Source organism: Nematolebias whitei, chromosome 19 (assembly GCF_014905685.2).
Source record: "Nematolebias whitei isolate Nwh7 chromosome 19, NemWhi1, whole genome shotgun sequence".
Taxonomy (NCBI): Eukaryota; Metazoa; Chordata; class Actinopteri; order Cyprinodontiformes; family Rivulidae; genus Nematolebias; species Nematolebias whitei.
The window spans coordinates 32,559,750-32,577,261 of record NC_056516.1 but is presented as its reverse complement, the minus strand read 5'-3'; the positions used below and the strand labels follow the sequence as shown (position 1 = coordinate 32,577,261).

At 38.8% G+C, this 17,512-nt stretch overlaps 2 protein-coding genes across 2 annotated transcripts in view; both read right to left on the bottom strand.

Annotated features, from left to right (window-relative positions):
- LOC119425488 overlaps positions 1–9,595 on the bottom strand; it is a 10,957-nt gene extending 1,362 nt beyond the window's left edge. The window contains exons 1-2 of the mRNA XM_037693017.1: positions 9,318–9,595; positions 307–818 (exon numbers count right to left, since the gene is read on the bottom strand). Coding sequence (XP_037548945.1) covers positions 307–818; positions 9,318–9,471 — 666 coding nt within the window. The 5' untranslated portion in view covers positions 9,472–9,595. The remainder of the gene's footprint in view (positions 1–306; positions 819–9,317) is intronic.
- Positions 9,596–9,974: 379 nt separating this feature from the next.
- Positions 9,975–14,222, bottom strand: LOC119425487 (gastrula zinc finger protein XlCGF57.1-like). Its single transcript, XM_037693016.1, has 2 exons — positions 13,928–14,222; positions 9,975–11,535 (listed from the first exon to the last, which is right to left on the bottom strand). Exons 1-2 carry the CDS (start codon positions 14,076–14,078, stop codon positions 10,049–10,051), a joined length of 1,638 nt encoding a protein of 545 aa, XP_037548944.1. The 5' UTR covers positions 14,079–14,222; the 3' UTR covers positions 9,975–10,048.
- Positions 14,223–17,512: the final 3,290 nt, after the last annotated feature.

Genomic DNA, 17,512 nt, shown 5'->3' with positions numbered 1-17,512 from the left:
AAATGGCTTAAGCCCTGTGTGGATTTTCATGTGATTTTTTAAACTACTCTTTTCAGTAAACTTTTTTTCACACAGATCACAAGAAAATGGTTTCTGCCCTGTGTGGATTTTCACATGATTTTTTAAATTACTCTTATCAGTAAACCTTTTTTCACACAGATCACAAGAAAAGGGTTTCTGTCCTGTGTGGATTTTCATGTGTCTATTTAAACGTCTCTTAATATTGAACATTCGCCCACAAACATCACAACTAAATGGCTTCAGTCCATTTTTGTTGTGGACCCTTTTCACAATTAACTCAGAGACCCTGCTGGGTGAAGACTCCCAGGCTTCATCAATGCCTTCAGTTTTTAACCCAAAGTCTGATATAAGTTTCAGCTGAGACTCAGGATTGTTCACATCATTATCCTCTTCATCACCTTCACTAACTTCAGTTTCTGAAAAATCTGAATCATCTCTACAAGCATTTAGATCTGTTTTTTTTGTATAATTTTCTCCTTCACCAGTTGCTGATTCCATGTGGTCACCTGAGCTGCTGGATAGAAGATCTCCGACTTCAACATGGTGTCGATGAAGCTGTGAGAACAGATGTTTCTCTTCATCATCCTCACTCTTAAAATGAACTGCAGTTAATGAAAAGCTGGTGACATCTGTCTCCTCCTTCATACTGAGCTGCTCTGCCCCCAAAATGGTCCACGGTTCCTCATCTTCCTCTTTTATGTGGAGGCAATTTGTGTCCTGCTGGTCCACATCAGGCCACTGTTCTTCAGGAGGTTCTTCTTTAATCAGCACTGACTTCTGAACATCTGCAGGAACCACTGAAACACATGTAAAATACAGTAAGGAGAACTGTAGCTTTATATTTACACATACATGATTTGTTTTACTGCTCAGATCAGTTATTTTTTCCTCTAAACAGGTTCCAGTGCTAAACCAGAGCCAAAGTGTGCTTAGCATGGGTTATTCATGGAATTCGGTGCACTTTGGGTTCTCAGATTACTGAAAAAAATACAAAAAAAAAAAAAATGTCTTTCTGAACATTGCTACTACTGAAGGACTATCTGAACCACCCAGAAAATATGTTTTCCCACCTTGTGCATGAAATCCCAAACATTATTATGAATATCTTTGTTACTTAGATTGTTATAAATTCAACCCCGTAACGGGACAATTTGATTCCTATGAGTATAACTCTAAAACATAATCAAACTAATTATTCCAGTTCCTTTGTAATCACCTGTCCCTTGTGTAAAATTACTTATTGTAAGTAATTTTATTTGATTCTAAATAATAATAATTAGACTGTCAAGTAGAATATGGCAACTTGAACTTATATGCGGTCTTTATGAATCATGAAAATACATTAATATAAACATTAGATCAGGCTTTTTTATGTTTTCTACAAGTCCTCTAAACTTTGCATACAGTTCAACAAAGATTTGTTTGATTTTTGTCATCAAAAAATGTATAACAATGTATCAAGTAACAGTGTTGAACACATTGTAACAGGGTTGAACACACTGTAACAGGGTTGAATGAATGACAAAATTTAACCAAGTTAAAATTGACTTTAATTAATTCATTAACACAAACAAAGAAACAACATTACTACAAACCGGATTCCAAAAAAGTTGGGACAAGAAACAAATTGTGAATAAAAACTGAATGCAATGAAGTGGAGGTGCCAACATCTAATATTTTATTCAGAATAGAACACAAATCACAAATCAAAAGTTTAAACTGAGAGAATGTATCCTTTTAAGGGAAAAATCTGTTGTTTCCAAATTTCATGGTGTCAACAAATCCAAAAAAAGTTGGGACAAGTCCATTTTTACCATTGTGTTGCATCCCCCCTTTTTCTTACCACACTCAACAGATGTCTGGGGACAGAGGAGACCAGTTTCTCAAGTTTAGAAATAGGAATGCTCTCCCATTCATGTCTAATACCGGCCTATTACTGTTCAATCCTCTTGGGCCTTCTTTGTCGTACCTTCCTCTTTATGATGCGCCAAATGTTCTCTATAGGTGAAAGATCTGGACTGCAGGCTGGCCATTTCAGTACCCGGATCCTTCTCTTACGTAGCCATGAGGTCTGGCATTATCGTGTTGAAAAATGCAGGGTCTTCCCTGAAAGAGATGACGTCTAGATGGGAGCATATGTTGTTCTAGAACCTGAACATAGTTCTCTGCATTAATCGTGCCTTTCCAGACATGCAAGCTGCGCATGCCACAAGCGCTCATGCAACCCCATACCATCAGTGATGCAGGCTTCTGAACGGAGCGTTGATAACAACTTGGGCTATCCTTGTCCTCTCTGGTCCGGATGACATGGCGTCCCAGTGTTCCATAAAGAACTTCAAATCGTGACTCATCTGACCACAGAACAGTCTTCCATTTTGCCACACTCCATTTTAAATGACCCCTGGCCCAGTGCAAATGTCTGAGCTTGTGGCGCTTGCTTAGAAATGCCTTCCTCTTTGCACTGTAGAGTTTCAGCTGGCAACGGCGGATGGCACAGTGGATTGTGTTCACTGACAATGCTTTCTGGAAGTATTCCTGAGCCCATTCTGTTATTTCCTTGACAGTGGCATTCTTGTTTGAGGTGCAGTGACGTTTAAGGGCCCGGAGATCAAGAGCATCCAATAGAGTTTTACGGCTTTGACCCTTACGCACAACGATTGTTCCAGATTCTCTGAATCTTTTGATGATGTTATGCAACGGTTGATGATGATAACTTAAAAGTCTTTGCTATTTTATGCTGGGTAACACAATTCTGGTATTGTTGCACTATCTTTCTGCGTAACAATGGTGGAATTGGTGAGCCTCTTACCATCTTGGCTTCTGAGAGACACTGACACTCTGAGAAGCTCTTTTTATACCCAATCATGTTGTCAATTGACCTAATTAGTGTTAATTGGTCTTCCAGCTGTTCGTTATATGCTTAATTTCCTTTTTCCAGCCACTTATTGCTACTTGTCCCAACTTTTTTGGGATTTGTTGACACTGTGAAATTTTGAATCAACATATTTTTCCTTTAAAATGTTACATTTACTCAGATTAAACTTTTGATCTGTCATCCATGTTATATTACGGATAAAATATTGATATTTGCCATCTCCACATCATTGCATTCAGTTTTTATTTACAACTTGTTTAGTGTCCCAACTTTTTTGGAATCCGGTTTGTATATAATATTTAACATTGTTTAAAAATAACATGACATTTAGACTGAACAGATCTGTTTTATGTGTAGAAAAATGAAGGACAGCATAGGCTGAATGTTGTATACAAAAACTCTCACTGGAATCAGTTTAACAATGTAACAACTGACATCACAACAAAGTTACATTCTTAACTATAAATGTTAATATTAAAATAATTTTATATGTGCTTGAATCTATCATCTGTGCTATCAGCAGTAAAAAATAGTACACGGCTCTAAAAATGGGAATTGAGCGTTAACTAAACTCTGAATGAATGTGGATGGTTTATTTTCTTATCTGATCTGTTGTTCCTGCTATTTGTTGTTCATTCATCCTTTAGTCAGTCTGTCCCAGATCTCTTTCTGAATTTGCATGGGACATGAATCACGTCCTGTCACGGGCTGAGGAGGCGGGATGAGCTCAAGAACATCATTAAATGGATACCACAGCACATCCTCTTGTAGAGGCCAAAATAATCTGTTTTTGGTTATCCCAGCATGGTCTGAAAAGATCATGTAAAAATATTTAGAGAAAGAGGGCTGGCTAGCTTAAGAACAGTCCAACCTTCAATCCCGTAACAATATTTCAACACTGTAACAGTGTTTTTTTTAATGGGGTTGAAGATTTCAGCTAAAATTAGCCATGAGGCCACATAAGCTAGGACATGGAGCAGCACATGGCATGACGAAAACAAGAAATTATTATATTTTTCCAAGACGGTTCTTTGATTTTTCCCAAACAATAGTAAATATGATTTATGCATGTAACAGTGTTGAAAGGTTGAGCTTGACGATGGCAATCTGTGGATAAAAACAATGAAATATAGGTAAGAAAGAATGCTAACACTTACCTGTCTTTACAGTGTGAGGGAGGAAAAGACTTAAATGGTGTCAGTTCCTGGGTGCTGAAGACGTTAGACTGAACCATTATTTTTAAAAGGGGGGGATTGGTATGCTGTTACAGGGCTGAAAAATACTTGGGGGACATGATTAAAAAGTGCTATTTTATAAATAATTCATGAATTTTTCTCATATTCATTTTATTTAGGTTAAAGTATACTGGCAAATGTTTATATTAGTAGAAATAACTTGCAGTTACTGGCTATTTTTATTTGTTTTATATTCACTGAAAAAATGACTTTGGTCAGTGGGGACATGGTCATTTGGCTGACTTCTATGACTCAGTAACCCATAATTTTTTTTCAAAATATTTGTGTATAATGCAAAGACACTTCACACTTCAATTTAAATAAATTTTGTAGTTTACATTATATGAAAATCTTTGAGATAAACATGTGAGACACAAAGTGCACTGAATTCAGAGAATGACCCCCATCTCTTTCCTTTAATAACACTATAAGCTTTAACACCCTACCAACTCAGCACAAACTGTTTAAATGTGTAAGATGAGTGTAAATAAATTGTATGTGTGTTGGAGACAGATAAATGTTTCTCAGTCAAAACTTGTGAAAGTATGTTGTACATCACCAGATTCAGGCATGTAAATAATATTTAATTAAATCCATTAGTGTGTGTGTGGGTTCTTGCCCGAGTTCATTCCAATTACATTTTCCCCAGTGTGAATTCTCATTTGTTTGCTTAAATTCAAGGATTCAAGGTTCTTTATTGTCATTCACATCGCATGTGGTACATGAGGTGGAACGAAAATGTGTACAGTCCCAGTTGGGGGAGTGGTGGCGCAGAGGTTAGAGAAGGTGGGCCTGTGATCGGAAGATCGCGGTTCACGCCCCTGTACCAACAACAGCAAAAATGTGGGTGGGGTAGGTGAAGCACCCACATTTGCCCCCACCCTCATTCGCCCCACTCTGGGCCCATGAGCAAGGCCCATAACCCCCATCTGCTCCCTAAACAGGTCTCTCTTGAAAATGAGTTCTCATGGCTCAATGAGACTACTTGTATAAATAAAGGGTAAATGAGAAAAAAAATGTACATCCAACAATAGCAAAAATATAGTGTAAAAAGAAACAGTAAATAAGGATCTAAGATATCAACTAAGATATATGCTAAATGAACGCCCAGTGGTACGCTAAAAGATATATGTGGCATGGAGGCTGCACAGCTGCAGAAAGAAAAGCTTTGCAGAGAGTGGTGAAGGCTGCACAGAAATCTGTCGGAATCAGCCTCCCCACCATCACAGACATCTACACCTCCACATGCAGGAAGAGGGCCACCTGCATCATGAAGGACCCCACTCACCCAGCGCACACACTTTTTGCCCCACTCCCCTCAGGAAGGAGGTTAAGGAGCATTAAGTGTAGAACCACTAGACTGAGGAACAGCTTCTACCCTGAGGCTGTTAGACTCATGAATCTCTAACTAGAATAATCACTGTGAAAAACCATATCATGTTGCTGCTGATCTGTTTCATGTTGCTGCTGATCTGTTTCAATGTTGATGTGTTCATGCGTGCACATCTGCTCACAGACTCATGTTCATGTTTGTGCTGATGTTCAATGTTTTATGTTATGAGTGCTTAGTGTGTATTTAGTTGATGTTTTTCTTAGTTCATATCTTAGATGTTATTACTGTTTTTCTTATACATTTTATTGTTGGATGTAACTGGGACCCCGTGTACATAATTTCGCTCCACCACATGTACCACATGAGGTGCGAATGACAATAAAGAAACTCGTGACTCTCTGACTCTGTGACTCTGATAAGATATACAACAATACATTGAACAACAGCAGCACAATTGTAATAGGTTGAGTTGGGCTATAAATTACACGCTTAATGCAAGCATTAACATAACCTAAACTAACAAACTTGGATTTATTCAAAGCATGCAACAAAAATACATACATTATTTGTTTTGCTGATCAGATAACAGTTTTTTTTCTCCTCCAAACAGGTTCCAGTGCTAAACCAGAGCCAAAGAGTGCTTAGCCAGAGCTCTTTCCTTTTACAAAACTGAGCTGTGGCTTTAGCACCCCACCAACTCAGTACAACTCTAGCACAAAATCTAGCTGTTTTTTGTTTGTTTTTTGCTGCTATTCCTCTTGGTTGTCCTTTTGGTTGCTATTTTGTTTTGTAAAAAAAGAAAAGAAAAAGAAAGAGATACTTAAATTTTCATGAACAAAGTCCATGCTCAATTATCCAGGTATACAATCCAACAATTTTCAGTCAGGTTATCTGGACTAGGGCTGCAACAACGAATCAATAAAAATCGATGATTAAAAGTGTTGGCAACGTATTTCATTATCGATTCGTTGTGCCGCGCGATTATGTGTCTTTCATGGCGCTGCGGAGCTGTTTGTTTACCGGCAGTTCATTGTCAATGCTGTCTGAATAAAGTTTTAAAAAAAATTTAAAAAACTGCAGCGCGAGTTGAACAGAGCGAGGGGGGAGGCGGAAGCAGAGCAGAGGCGGCGTTTTCAAAGGAAATTAAATACATTTTACAAATGAGCGACGTAGCGAAAACTGTTCGACCCGAGTCCTACAAAGTGTGGGACCACTTGACAAAGATAAAAACTGAGAAACATGCAGCTTTGAAAAGTGACGACAAGACACGGGAGAACCACGGAGATGAAACGTAAACATGTCGGAGTCACGAGGAGGATGAAGGAGCTGCAGCAGATACAACTCGTCATGTGTTGGCAAGTGAGCCTCTACAATATTCACATTTGTTCTGTTTCCAAGTGAGAAAACGTAACTTCAGTCTCTCTGTAGCTGAAGCTGCTTGTTTGTTTGCTGATTAATGACAGTGATGGAGAACGTGTTACTTTTTATTTAATTTAATTGGTACAAGCAGTGTCTAAATGTGATTTATAAATAAATCTAACACAAAGGTAATAATTTAATGATTAAGCTTCAACTTTTAATTTGCTGGCAAAGTCTGAAGACACTGCAGGTATGGCAGGATGAATTGCATTTAAACAGGACTTAATGTTCATTCATTCAACCTTTACTCAGACTGGTAAATCCCATTGAGCCTCGAGGACTAATTTACAAGAGAGACCTGATAAAAAATTTAAAATAATTTATTACATCTACTCAAATGTGTGTAATTAAGTATCTTATATGTGTGTGTTTAATTGCTCTTTTAGCTACTTTTGCCTGAACCCAACACTATAAGTGAAACAAGGCATTTCTTGAGCTGCTATAAATTATGCTATAATATGTATTTACTCTCTCATTTCAGAAATCAACAACAAACAACGACAGCCTTCATGATGGAAACACATCAACGACACCACAGCAGCAGCTGTCTTCACTGAAAGATCCTTAAATGATCGTCACTGACATGAGGCCTCTGTCGATGGTTGAAGAAAAAGACTTCACTACAATGATACACACTTTTAATCCAGGTTGCAAAAATCCGCACTTTTAATCCAGGTTACACTCTTCCCTCAAGGACACATTTTACAAAGTATCTACATACTGTACAGGTACAAAGCAGACATTTCAGTGTTTCCCCTACCATTATACAAGTGGGGTGCCCCACCCCATCAACAGAACTGAGCACCCCACCTACTCCCCCCACCCCCCCAGCACTAAGCAAGTGGCACGAAATACAGGCTTTCTAGCTAAAAAGCTCAAGGCAGCACTCATATTGCCTCTTCTCTCAAGCTGAACACCACACACACTCAAAAACTGTCTGTATAACAAGTGCACAACTCAAACGTGTCACGCTAAGCTAGCAACGCACAAAACAGGCGCTCTAGTTAAAAGATAAAGGCGACTCTTCCCTCATGCTGAACCCCCCCCCCCCCCCCCCCCCCCCCCCCCCCCCCCCAACTGTTGGTACAAGCTGTGCTCAGACATGTCTCTCTCCAACCCCCTTCAACAAAAATCATGGATGATATGAGCACCCCCCCATGGCAAGTTAACTAGGGGAAACAATGCATTTGTAAATAATTTTGTGTACATTTATTTTTTTAAGCTATTTGACTAACTTTTATTTTTTTATTATTCAATATTTTACTAACAGAATAGTCAAATAGCAATCTGTTTTTTTTTGTGTGAATTGCTATGTCAGTCAAATGTTCAATTTTGTAACAAAGGGGTGGAAATTAAAACGTAGTTTGTGTTTTTGCAGATTAAGCAACAAAAAAACAAACAAACAGCAGGTTAATCGATTATTGAAATAATCGTTAGTTGGAGCACTAATCTGAACAACAAAGTCCATGCTCAATCTAATCTGGACAGTTTCTTTTTTGCAGAAACGTTTCACCTTCCATCCAGAAGGCTTCATCAGTCAAGGCAACACAAAACAGATTCTTCCCCAACAGCTTACTCCAAAGTGGAACAACCAGTTATGTTTGTGCTAAGATGGTGTCTTTGGTAACAGCCCCCTTCTTTGTCGACATACATGTCAAACTGGTTCAGCACCAACATAACTGGATTAACATGTCTAAAGAAAGGTTGAATGAATGAAAAACAAACCGTTTAAAGGCGGGTTTTTTCTCTTTCTTAAAAAAAAAAAAAAATGTTTCAAGTGTTTAACCAGACTGGTGCTACAGATGGTTCCTGAATGGTTATTTAAAAATAAAGTTAAGCAACAAGAAAAGGTGGTGCCCCCACACCCTGTCCATCCTCCCAAGATCCCTACATCTACATCTACTTCACACCCACCTCCAGGAGTGGAAATAATACTCTGTGTCTGGTTTTGTCCATGTACTATATTCATTCAACCTTCATTTATACAGGTTAGTCCCACTGAGTCACGAGAACTCATTTCCAAAAGACCAGTTTTAGACAAACAACATATAAAGTACAGACAACAATAAACAGCAATAAAATGCAATTAAAATAAAAAAGTAGTAAAATCAAGGGCTCGTATTTTGCTCTACATGGCCAAACATCACATGATGTGATCAACAATTTTAAATATTCGTGTGGTAATTTTGAGTTTCAATGGTTAGCTTTTACGTAGTAAAACAAAACAAAAAAATATATATTTAATTTATCTAAGGGCTTTAAAATCAGCACTTTGGGGTTTGTAACCTCTCATACTTTATTTAATCTGTTAGCAAGCTCAACTATAAACAGAATTACACATGTCCTTTCCAGGAAGATAAATTAATTTACCAGAAAGCTCAGACTAAACTGTAACATAATCACATTCAACAGAAAAAAATAAAAAGATACAAACCTATTATATGCAGTTGATCGTTGGGACTGAAAACTGCATCTATGATTTGGCTTCCTCCAGTTGTTTCCTGTTCAAGAGCATCTCTACTTCCAAGGAAAACCTCCATTTCTTCTTCCTCTGCATCCAGGTGCTGCTGGACCTGCTGTCTCCACATCTGTTAGCTTTCGTTCATCAGTATTTACATTAACCGAGTACTTACAGCTGAATAGAACTCAAAATTATACTAATTTCATCAGACGTTGAGAAAAGAGGCTTAGTTAGTCAACACGGAACATGGAGAACACGCTGAACGATGACACAACTTCCGCTACTAAGAGGAAATCACTTCCGTTATGCTTCTTCCTCTTCAGACCAACTGTGAAGGTGCATTACCGCCACCTATAGGACTGGAGTGTGGACTGGAAATAATAAAAACCACTGCTGTGTGAAGCCAACTTAATATTTAAATTTACTTCTCTAACATACTAGCATAATACATACATTTTTTTAGATAGTTATTCAGAATTACACAGGTACACTAAAGATTCTTATTTACTTACAACTGAAGTCTGTGAATGTAATGTACAAGGAAAAAGCATAACAAATGAGCATATAAATTATTTTATGAGTGTTTTGGAGACCGGTCAAAAACTAGTTAAATTATGTTGTTCATCACAAGATTCAGACAAGTAAAACAATAAGTTTAAATATATTTGTATGTGAGTGGCTTCTTGCCTATAAGTTCATTCAAATTACTGTTTTTCCCCAGTGTGGATTCTCATGTGTTTGTTTAAATTGCCCTTACTGGTAAACATTCGGTCACAAAAATCACAACAAAATGGCTTCTGTCCTGTGTGGATTTTTAGGTGTGCATTTAAATTACCCTTTTGGTTAAAATTACGTTCACACAGATGACAAGAAAAGGGCTTCTGTCCTGTGTGGATCATCATATGTTTCTTTAAACTGCCCTTTTCTCTAAACTTTTGGCTACACTGATCACAACAAAATGGCTTCTGTCCTGTGTGAATTTTCATGTGTTTCTTTAAACTGCCTTTTTCTGTGAAGTTTTGATTACACTGATCACAACAAAATGGTTTCTGTCCTGTGTGAATTTTCATGTGTTTACTTAAATTGCCCTTTTGGTTAAACTTTTGTTCACACAAATGACAAGAAAAGGGCTTCTGTCCTGTGTGGATTTTCATGTGTTTGGTTAGACTGCCCTTTTCGGTAAACCTTCGTTCACACATATCACAAGAAAATGGCTTCTCTCCCCTGTGAATTCTCATGTGATTATTTAAACTGCCCTTTTGAGTAAACTTTTGTTCACATAGATTACAAGAAAATGGCTTCTGTCCTGTGTGGATTCTCATGTGCCTGTTTAAATGATTATTGTAGCTAAAACTTCGCCCACAAACATCACAACAAAATGGCTTCTGTCCTGTGTGGATAATCAAGTGTCTATTTAAATCTCCTTTTTGACTAAACTTTCCTCCACACAAATCACAACAAAATGGCTTCTGTCCTGTGTGGATCCTCCTGTGTTTTTTTAAATTAGCCTTTTCAGTAAACCGTTGTTCACACAGATCACAACAAAATGGCTTCTGTCCTGTGTGGATCTTCAAGTGTCTGTTTAAATGGCCCTTGCTGGTAAACCTTTGTTCACATAGATCACAAGGAAATGGTTTCTGTCCAAATTTGTTGATGGTGTTTCCACCTGACTCAGGATTCCAGCTGGATGAAGACTCCCATTCTTTATCAGTGTCTTCAGCTTTTGACCCAGAGTCTGATAAAGGTTTCAGCTCAGACTCAGGATTGTTCACATGATTATCCTCTTCATCATCCTCACTAACTTCAGTTTCTGAAGAATCAGAATCATCTCTATAAGCATTTAGATCTGTTTTTTTTGTATATTTTTTTCCTTCACCAGTTGCTGATTCTATGTGGTCACCCGAACTGCTGGTTGGAAGACTACTAACTTCATCTTGGTGGTGATGAAGATGAGAGAACAATGGTTTCACTTTATCATCCTCACTGTTCAAATGAACTGCAGTGAATGAAAAGCTGGTGACATCTGTCTCCTCCTTCACACCGAGCTGCTTTCCCCCCAGACTGGGCCACAGTTCCTCTTCTTCCTCTTTTATGTGGAGACAATTTGGGTCCTGCAGGTCCAAATCAGGACTCTGTTCTTCAGGAGCTTCTTCTTTAACCAGCACTGACTTCTGAAAATCTGCAGGAACCACTGAAACACATGTAAAATACAGTAAGGAGAACTGTAGCTTTATACTCACGCATATATTACTTGTTTATACAAAGGGTTACTGCAGAAATCAGCTGATCCAATTTAATGCCTTTTAATGCAATGTTTTAGACATTTGTATTGCTATTAACAGTAAATGCATCAACTGACCAAGTTATTTTTAAATAGTATTTCCTATCAATTCATCCATCCATCCATTATCTTTACCCGCTTATTCCATTTTGGGTCATGGGGGTCGTTGGTGCCCATGTCTAGCAATCACTGTGTGAGGGGCGGGGTACACCCTGGATGGGTCTCCAGTCCATCACAGGGCCACATAGAGACAAACGAGACAAACAACCATTCACTCTCTCACTCACACCTAGGGACAATTTAGAGTTACCAATCAGCCTAACATGCATGTTTTTGGTCTGTGGGAGGAAACCGGAGTACCCGGAGAAAACCCACGCATGCACGGAGAGAACATGCAAACTCCACCCAGAAAGGCCCCTGGACCGGGGTTTGAACCAAGGACCTGCTCGCTGAGAGGCAGCAGCTCTACCAGTTGCGCCACCATGCTGCCCTCCTATTAATTCATTTCAGTTTATTTATATAGCACCAAGTCACAAGAGAAGTCATCTCAGGGCACTGAACAGAAACATTCATATACATAAAACGTAAATTAACACTATTTATCTGAGGAGCAGACTGCTTTGAATTTAACTTCATCGCAGACTCTCATCTTGATCAAGCACAGAGGCGACAGTGGAAAGGAAAAACTCCTTCATGAGGAAGAAATCTCCAGCAGAACCAGGCTCAGGACAGGTGCGCCACCGTGCTGCCTTTAAATAATTAATTTTAAAAAATTATAAGATCAACTGTTTCAAGTTATAATCTCTCATCAGTTATTTCATTTGTTAGTAAGCTAAGCTATAATTCAATTGGTGACACTTTACAATAATGTACACAAAATTAGATTAACTACTAGGGAACGCCTCAGGAACGAATCAGGAGCTAATGGATAGTTAACCATTGCTTACTGGGAAACAGCCAAACCTTATTAGGGGACGACTGGTTAGTTACCTTGTAAATGAAGAGGAACTAATCAAGAACTAATGGGTGGTAACCAGGGGAACCAAAGATGAATGAATCAGGAGGTAATGGGTAGTTAACCAGTACTTACTGGGGATCACACAGCCAAGCCTTATTAGGGAACTACTGGTCTGGTTTGTTACCACCGGAACAAACCAGTAGGTGATGGTCAGGCAGTGATTAAGTAATGAATGGTTCCTCACTAATTACTTGGTATGATGCTTCACTACATCATACCAAGACGGGCAATGATTTAGTACACAGTAAGTGATAAGTCAGACATAGTTAAGATGACACCAGTACAAGATTATAAAATTGCTAATGTCTTTCATTAATAGGTTTGCAAAAGAGAAAATCCAGTAAAATCATTTATCACTAGGAAACAGGTTTTTGACAATTACAAGCTGTGACCTCACTGGTGCAGGGTTTATTCAGAACCCACATGGAGAATTTCTTCTCCGTTTCTGTGGTAACAAACCAGTAGTCCCCTAATAAGGCTTGGCTGTGTGTTCCCCAGCAAGTACTGCTTAACTACCCATTAACTCCCAATTCATTCCTCTTTGGTTTTCTTGGTAACTACCCATTAGTTCTTGATTAGTTCCTCTTCATTTACAAGGTAAACTAACCTGTAGTCCTCTAATAAGGCTTGGCTGTGTGCTCCCCACTAAGTACTGGTTAACTACCCATTAGCTTCTGATTCATTCCTGAGGCGTTCCCTAGCAGTTAATAAAATTTTGTGTACCTTATTGTAAAGTGTTACCATTCAATTCATTTTATTTATAAAGCAACAAGTTACAACAGAAGTCATCTCAGGGCACTGAACAGAAACATTCATATATAAAAATAATAATTTAACGTTATTTATCTGAGGAGCAGACTGCTTTGAATTTAACTTCACCGCAGACTCATCTTGAGCGAGCACAAAGGCGACAGTGGAAAGGAAAAAACTCCCTCATGAGGAAGAAACCTTTAGCAGAACCAGGCTCAGGACAAGCGGTCACCTGCTTCGACTGGCTGGGTTTGAGAAGAACAGATACACAATGGCAGGTCAATAATCACATTAAGATAAAAAAAAAAAACTATTCAATTTTAACAATTAATTTAAGTAAATTAGGTCAATTTGTCCTCCAGTAGTCTAAGCCTACAGCAGCATAACAAGCCAACCCTAATTATAGGATTTATTAAAAGCAAAGTCTGCAGTCTATAAACAGTTACAGATGTTCGTTCATCCATTAGCTACTACAAAACAGCTACTAACTGTAACATAATCACTTTCAAAAGAAGAAAATTAAAATATACAAACCTATTATACGCAGTTGATTGTCGGGAAAGAAAACTGCATCTAAGATTGGGCTTCCTCCAGAGCTTTCCTCTTCAAGATCATTTCCAGAAACCTCCGACATTTCTTCTTCTTCCTCTGGGTCCAGGTGCTGCTTGAGCTGCTGTCTCGACATCTCTGTTAACTTTCACGCATCAGTATTTAACTTCAACATTTACTGAGCTGTCACAGCTGAATATAACTTTAAACTCCTTTGACCATCAGTACAGTGGAAAGGATTCAGCTCACAGACATTTGGTTTAGCTCGTCGCTACAGATTAAAGGCACGCTCATCCACTTCCGCTGCAATTGAAATCACTTCCGCTAGGGGCTGAACTTCAAAATAAGAGCACGCAACTCACGCAGGAGGCGCACATGCATTTTCCTATTTTGTTTCATTCATCTATCTGATGGAAAAAAGAAAAGAAAAACGGCATTGTTCCCAAGGAGGTCCGAAGCCTGCCAGAATGTGATCTGTATGCCATGAGCAGACATCATTAAATGGGAAAGCTTTGACTGTCATTTTCTTTCATCTAATTGTTCTGCACTTGAACCATAAACACTATTTTATAATTACAATCTGAAACCAGTTGTAACTGGACCATGTAAAGACAAGTATTAATAATAATCCTAATATTTACCCAACTTTATACTGTTAAAATGTACTGTCTTATAATAAAATAAAATAAAAACATTAAGAAAAAACACGAAGAAAATGGATGAGGTTTTGTAATATAAGATGATTGTCAGGAATTTGCCATCTGCTGTGAACATGAGCCCTGGGGGGGTCTCTGTCCATGGTATTGCAGACACTATTGAACCTTGTTCTTAATTAAGAAATGATAAACTCATTACTACAGTAAAACAATCTAAAACTAAAATGTGCTTCATAAGCTGTTACACAAGACTGAAGTAAACTTTAATCATCATGTGATCTGAATTTCTTACAACATTTAAAAAGTGATATGTAAGGAGCAAACTGGTGTTCTGGTCAGAATTCAGTTCAAAATAAATACAATATATACCACACTAACATGTCTTTTTATATTTTCTAAAATTGACAGTACCTTAGAAAACTTACTGGTGTTTTGACATAATGTAATTAAATAAAATACAACTAACCGAACATTAAAAATGTAGCCCTGATAAAGATGTTTAATTTCCAGTCTTTCCTGTTTTATTTAAAAGCTACCATTTCTGTGTAGAATTTTGAATTTACCAAATGCACACAAAAAAAAACCTATAACAGTATTGGTATCAACATGTGAACTGTAAAAAAAAATAAAAAAAAATAAAATAAAAAAACAGTTAAGAAGTACAATAAGCTTTTAATCAATCAGAAATGTAAATACGTAGGCAGACACTAAAATAAGTACATACTTTTTTTTTAACTCTTCTGTGCATTTACAATTATACCATGTACATAAACAAAAAATAACAACATTCATTTAAAAAAGCAACTACAAAATAAAATAAAAAACGTATAACCTCACTGGCTGTTCACCTTCATCTACTTGAAAATAAAATCCATCCTTTGGTCTCTCTTTGTAAAATGGGCAATTGTGTTGTCAAACAGTTTGTCTTTGGATTTAAGCTCCAACAGAAGTTCTTTTTCTATGGACATCAGTGCCAAGGCCCCCAGGCGCTCCTGTCCAGTGGTGTTCCTGGCGTGCGTCTTGATGCGCTGCAGGGCAGAGACAGACCACTCCATGGATGAAGTGGAAACTGGGATGGTCAACACCAAACAGTTGAGGAGATAAAGCTGCTGCATGCTCTCAATCAGCTCCTTCTGTGTGAGGAACTGAAGCAGGTCTGCTGGGCTCTTCCCCTCAAAGTTTGACATGTTGTACATGACAGTGAGCTCAGTGTTGAGCCTGGGGAGATCAAAGAAAAGTCCGTAGTTTTCCCGAAGACTTTCAAACTCAGAGACGGGAAACTTTTCTCTGTGTGCTGGAAACTTCTTTGGGTCCAGGAGGGAAAGGAACAGGAGCCTTTCGTGGTCTTTGAACCTGTTCCTGAGTTGTGTGAGGATATTATCCATGATGTCACTGTGCAGCTGCTGGTATGTGGAGCGCACATCTCTGTGTGCCCTGCGTTTGCTGGGTGGCCCGATTTCACTCACAGTCTTCTCATAGATGGAGTCAAACTGACCCTTTTCACTCTCTGTGGTGGCACAAAAGTCACTGATGCTGGACAAACAAAACTGCATGCTAAAGTCCTTATTTTGCAGAATGCTGACCAGCACGTCCAAATACGCAATGACAGAGTTGAACGTGGCAAGCAGGAAGCAAAACTCAAAGCTTGTCAGCAGCGTTATATACCCGTCTGCACTACGAACTGCATCGTCTTCAAAATCATTGTGATGGTCCACAACAAATTCAAAGAGCTCCAGGAGCTCCTCTCTCAGCTCATAAACAGAGCAGACTAGCCGTGATGAAACGTTCCACCACGTTAGATTCATGCTCGATAATCTTCGGTGACATTTCTCATCCAGAAGTTTTGTGCGTTTTTGTGATTTACTAAAAAAATCGGCCAGGCCGCTTAGATGAGAGAAGAAGATCTTGCATTCTCTGATTTTAGCAGTTCCTTGTGACATGACGAGATTCAAAGAGTGGGCATAGCAGTGAATAAAAAGAGCTTGAGGAATTATTTCTTTAATTTTGGCTTGGACTACATTAAGACCGGAGGCCATAACTGCAGCTCCATCATAACACTGAGCCACTACTTTTCCCGTGCATTCACACTCATCTAAAAACTGTAGAATTTGTCCAGCCGCTGCCTCTGCTTGCTTGTCCCTAGCCACGTCCTCAAACTTAAAAAACCTCTCCTTCACACTGCTGTCAGAAACATAGCGCAGAACGTAAGACATCTGCGCAGCATTGGTGACGTCGGTTGTCTCGTCCACCATCACAGAAACGAAAGGTGCTTTCTTCAGTTCGTCCTTCATGGCCTCTGTCATGACATCTGCCACTGACTCTATCAGGTCGTTTTGAATCTTACTTGAAGTTCCAGTGAACATAGTCGCAGTGTCCAGATGACAGCGGAGAGGGGCGTCATATTCTGACAGAAAATCTAGCAGCTCCAAGTAATTCCCTTTGTTCTGAGAATCCTTGCCCCCGTCACGTCCTCTAAATGGAAGCTCTTGCTTACCCAGAAACACGACGACGTTGATAACGCGCTTCAGCATCTCCCTGTTCTGCTTGACTTTACGGTTATGCGCCAAAATCTGGTTACGACGCTGCTCATCCAGCTGAAGGTCAACTCTGGTGTCCCCGAAAGTTTTCAAGTTCACCGTAGCTTGCAGATGTGCCGCGGAATTTTGGTGCCGCTGAGCCGACTTTGTCAGGTTAGTTAGGCTAACAAACCCAGCACTAGCCCAGGTGGATGATTTGTCCGTAGTGAAGAGAAGGCAACTCCAACAGTACAGCTTGTTCATTTTCCGACAGCCTGTCATCCACGAGTACCGTTGATAATTCTCAGTTTTAAAATGCCTTACAACACCTTTAGTTTTCTCCGTTAATTCTAGTGCTGGAGTTGGTCTTCCTTTTTGAATAATGTTAATTTTTTCAA

Bases quoted from the DNA above. Each gene is read 5' to 3' on its own strand.
- LOC119425487 (XM_037693016.1), bottom strand. From the start codon at position 14,078: ATGTCGAGACAGCAGCTCAAGCAGCACCTGGACCCAGAGGAAGAAGAA. The intron at 11,536-13,927 runs GTTTGTATATTT...CATGTGTTTCAG, and splicing joins CAATCAACTGCGTATAATAG to TGGTTCCTGCAGATTTTCAG.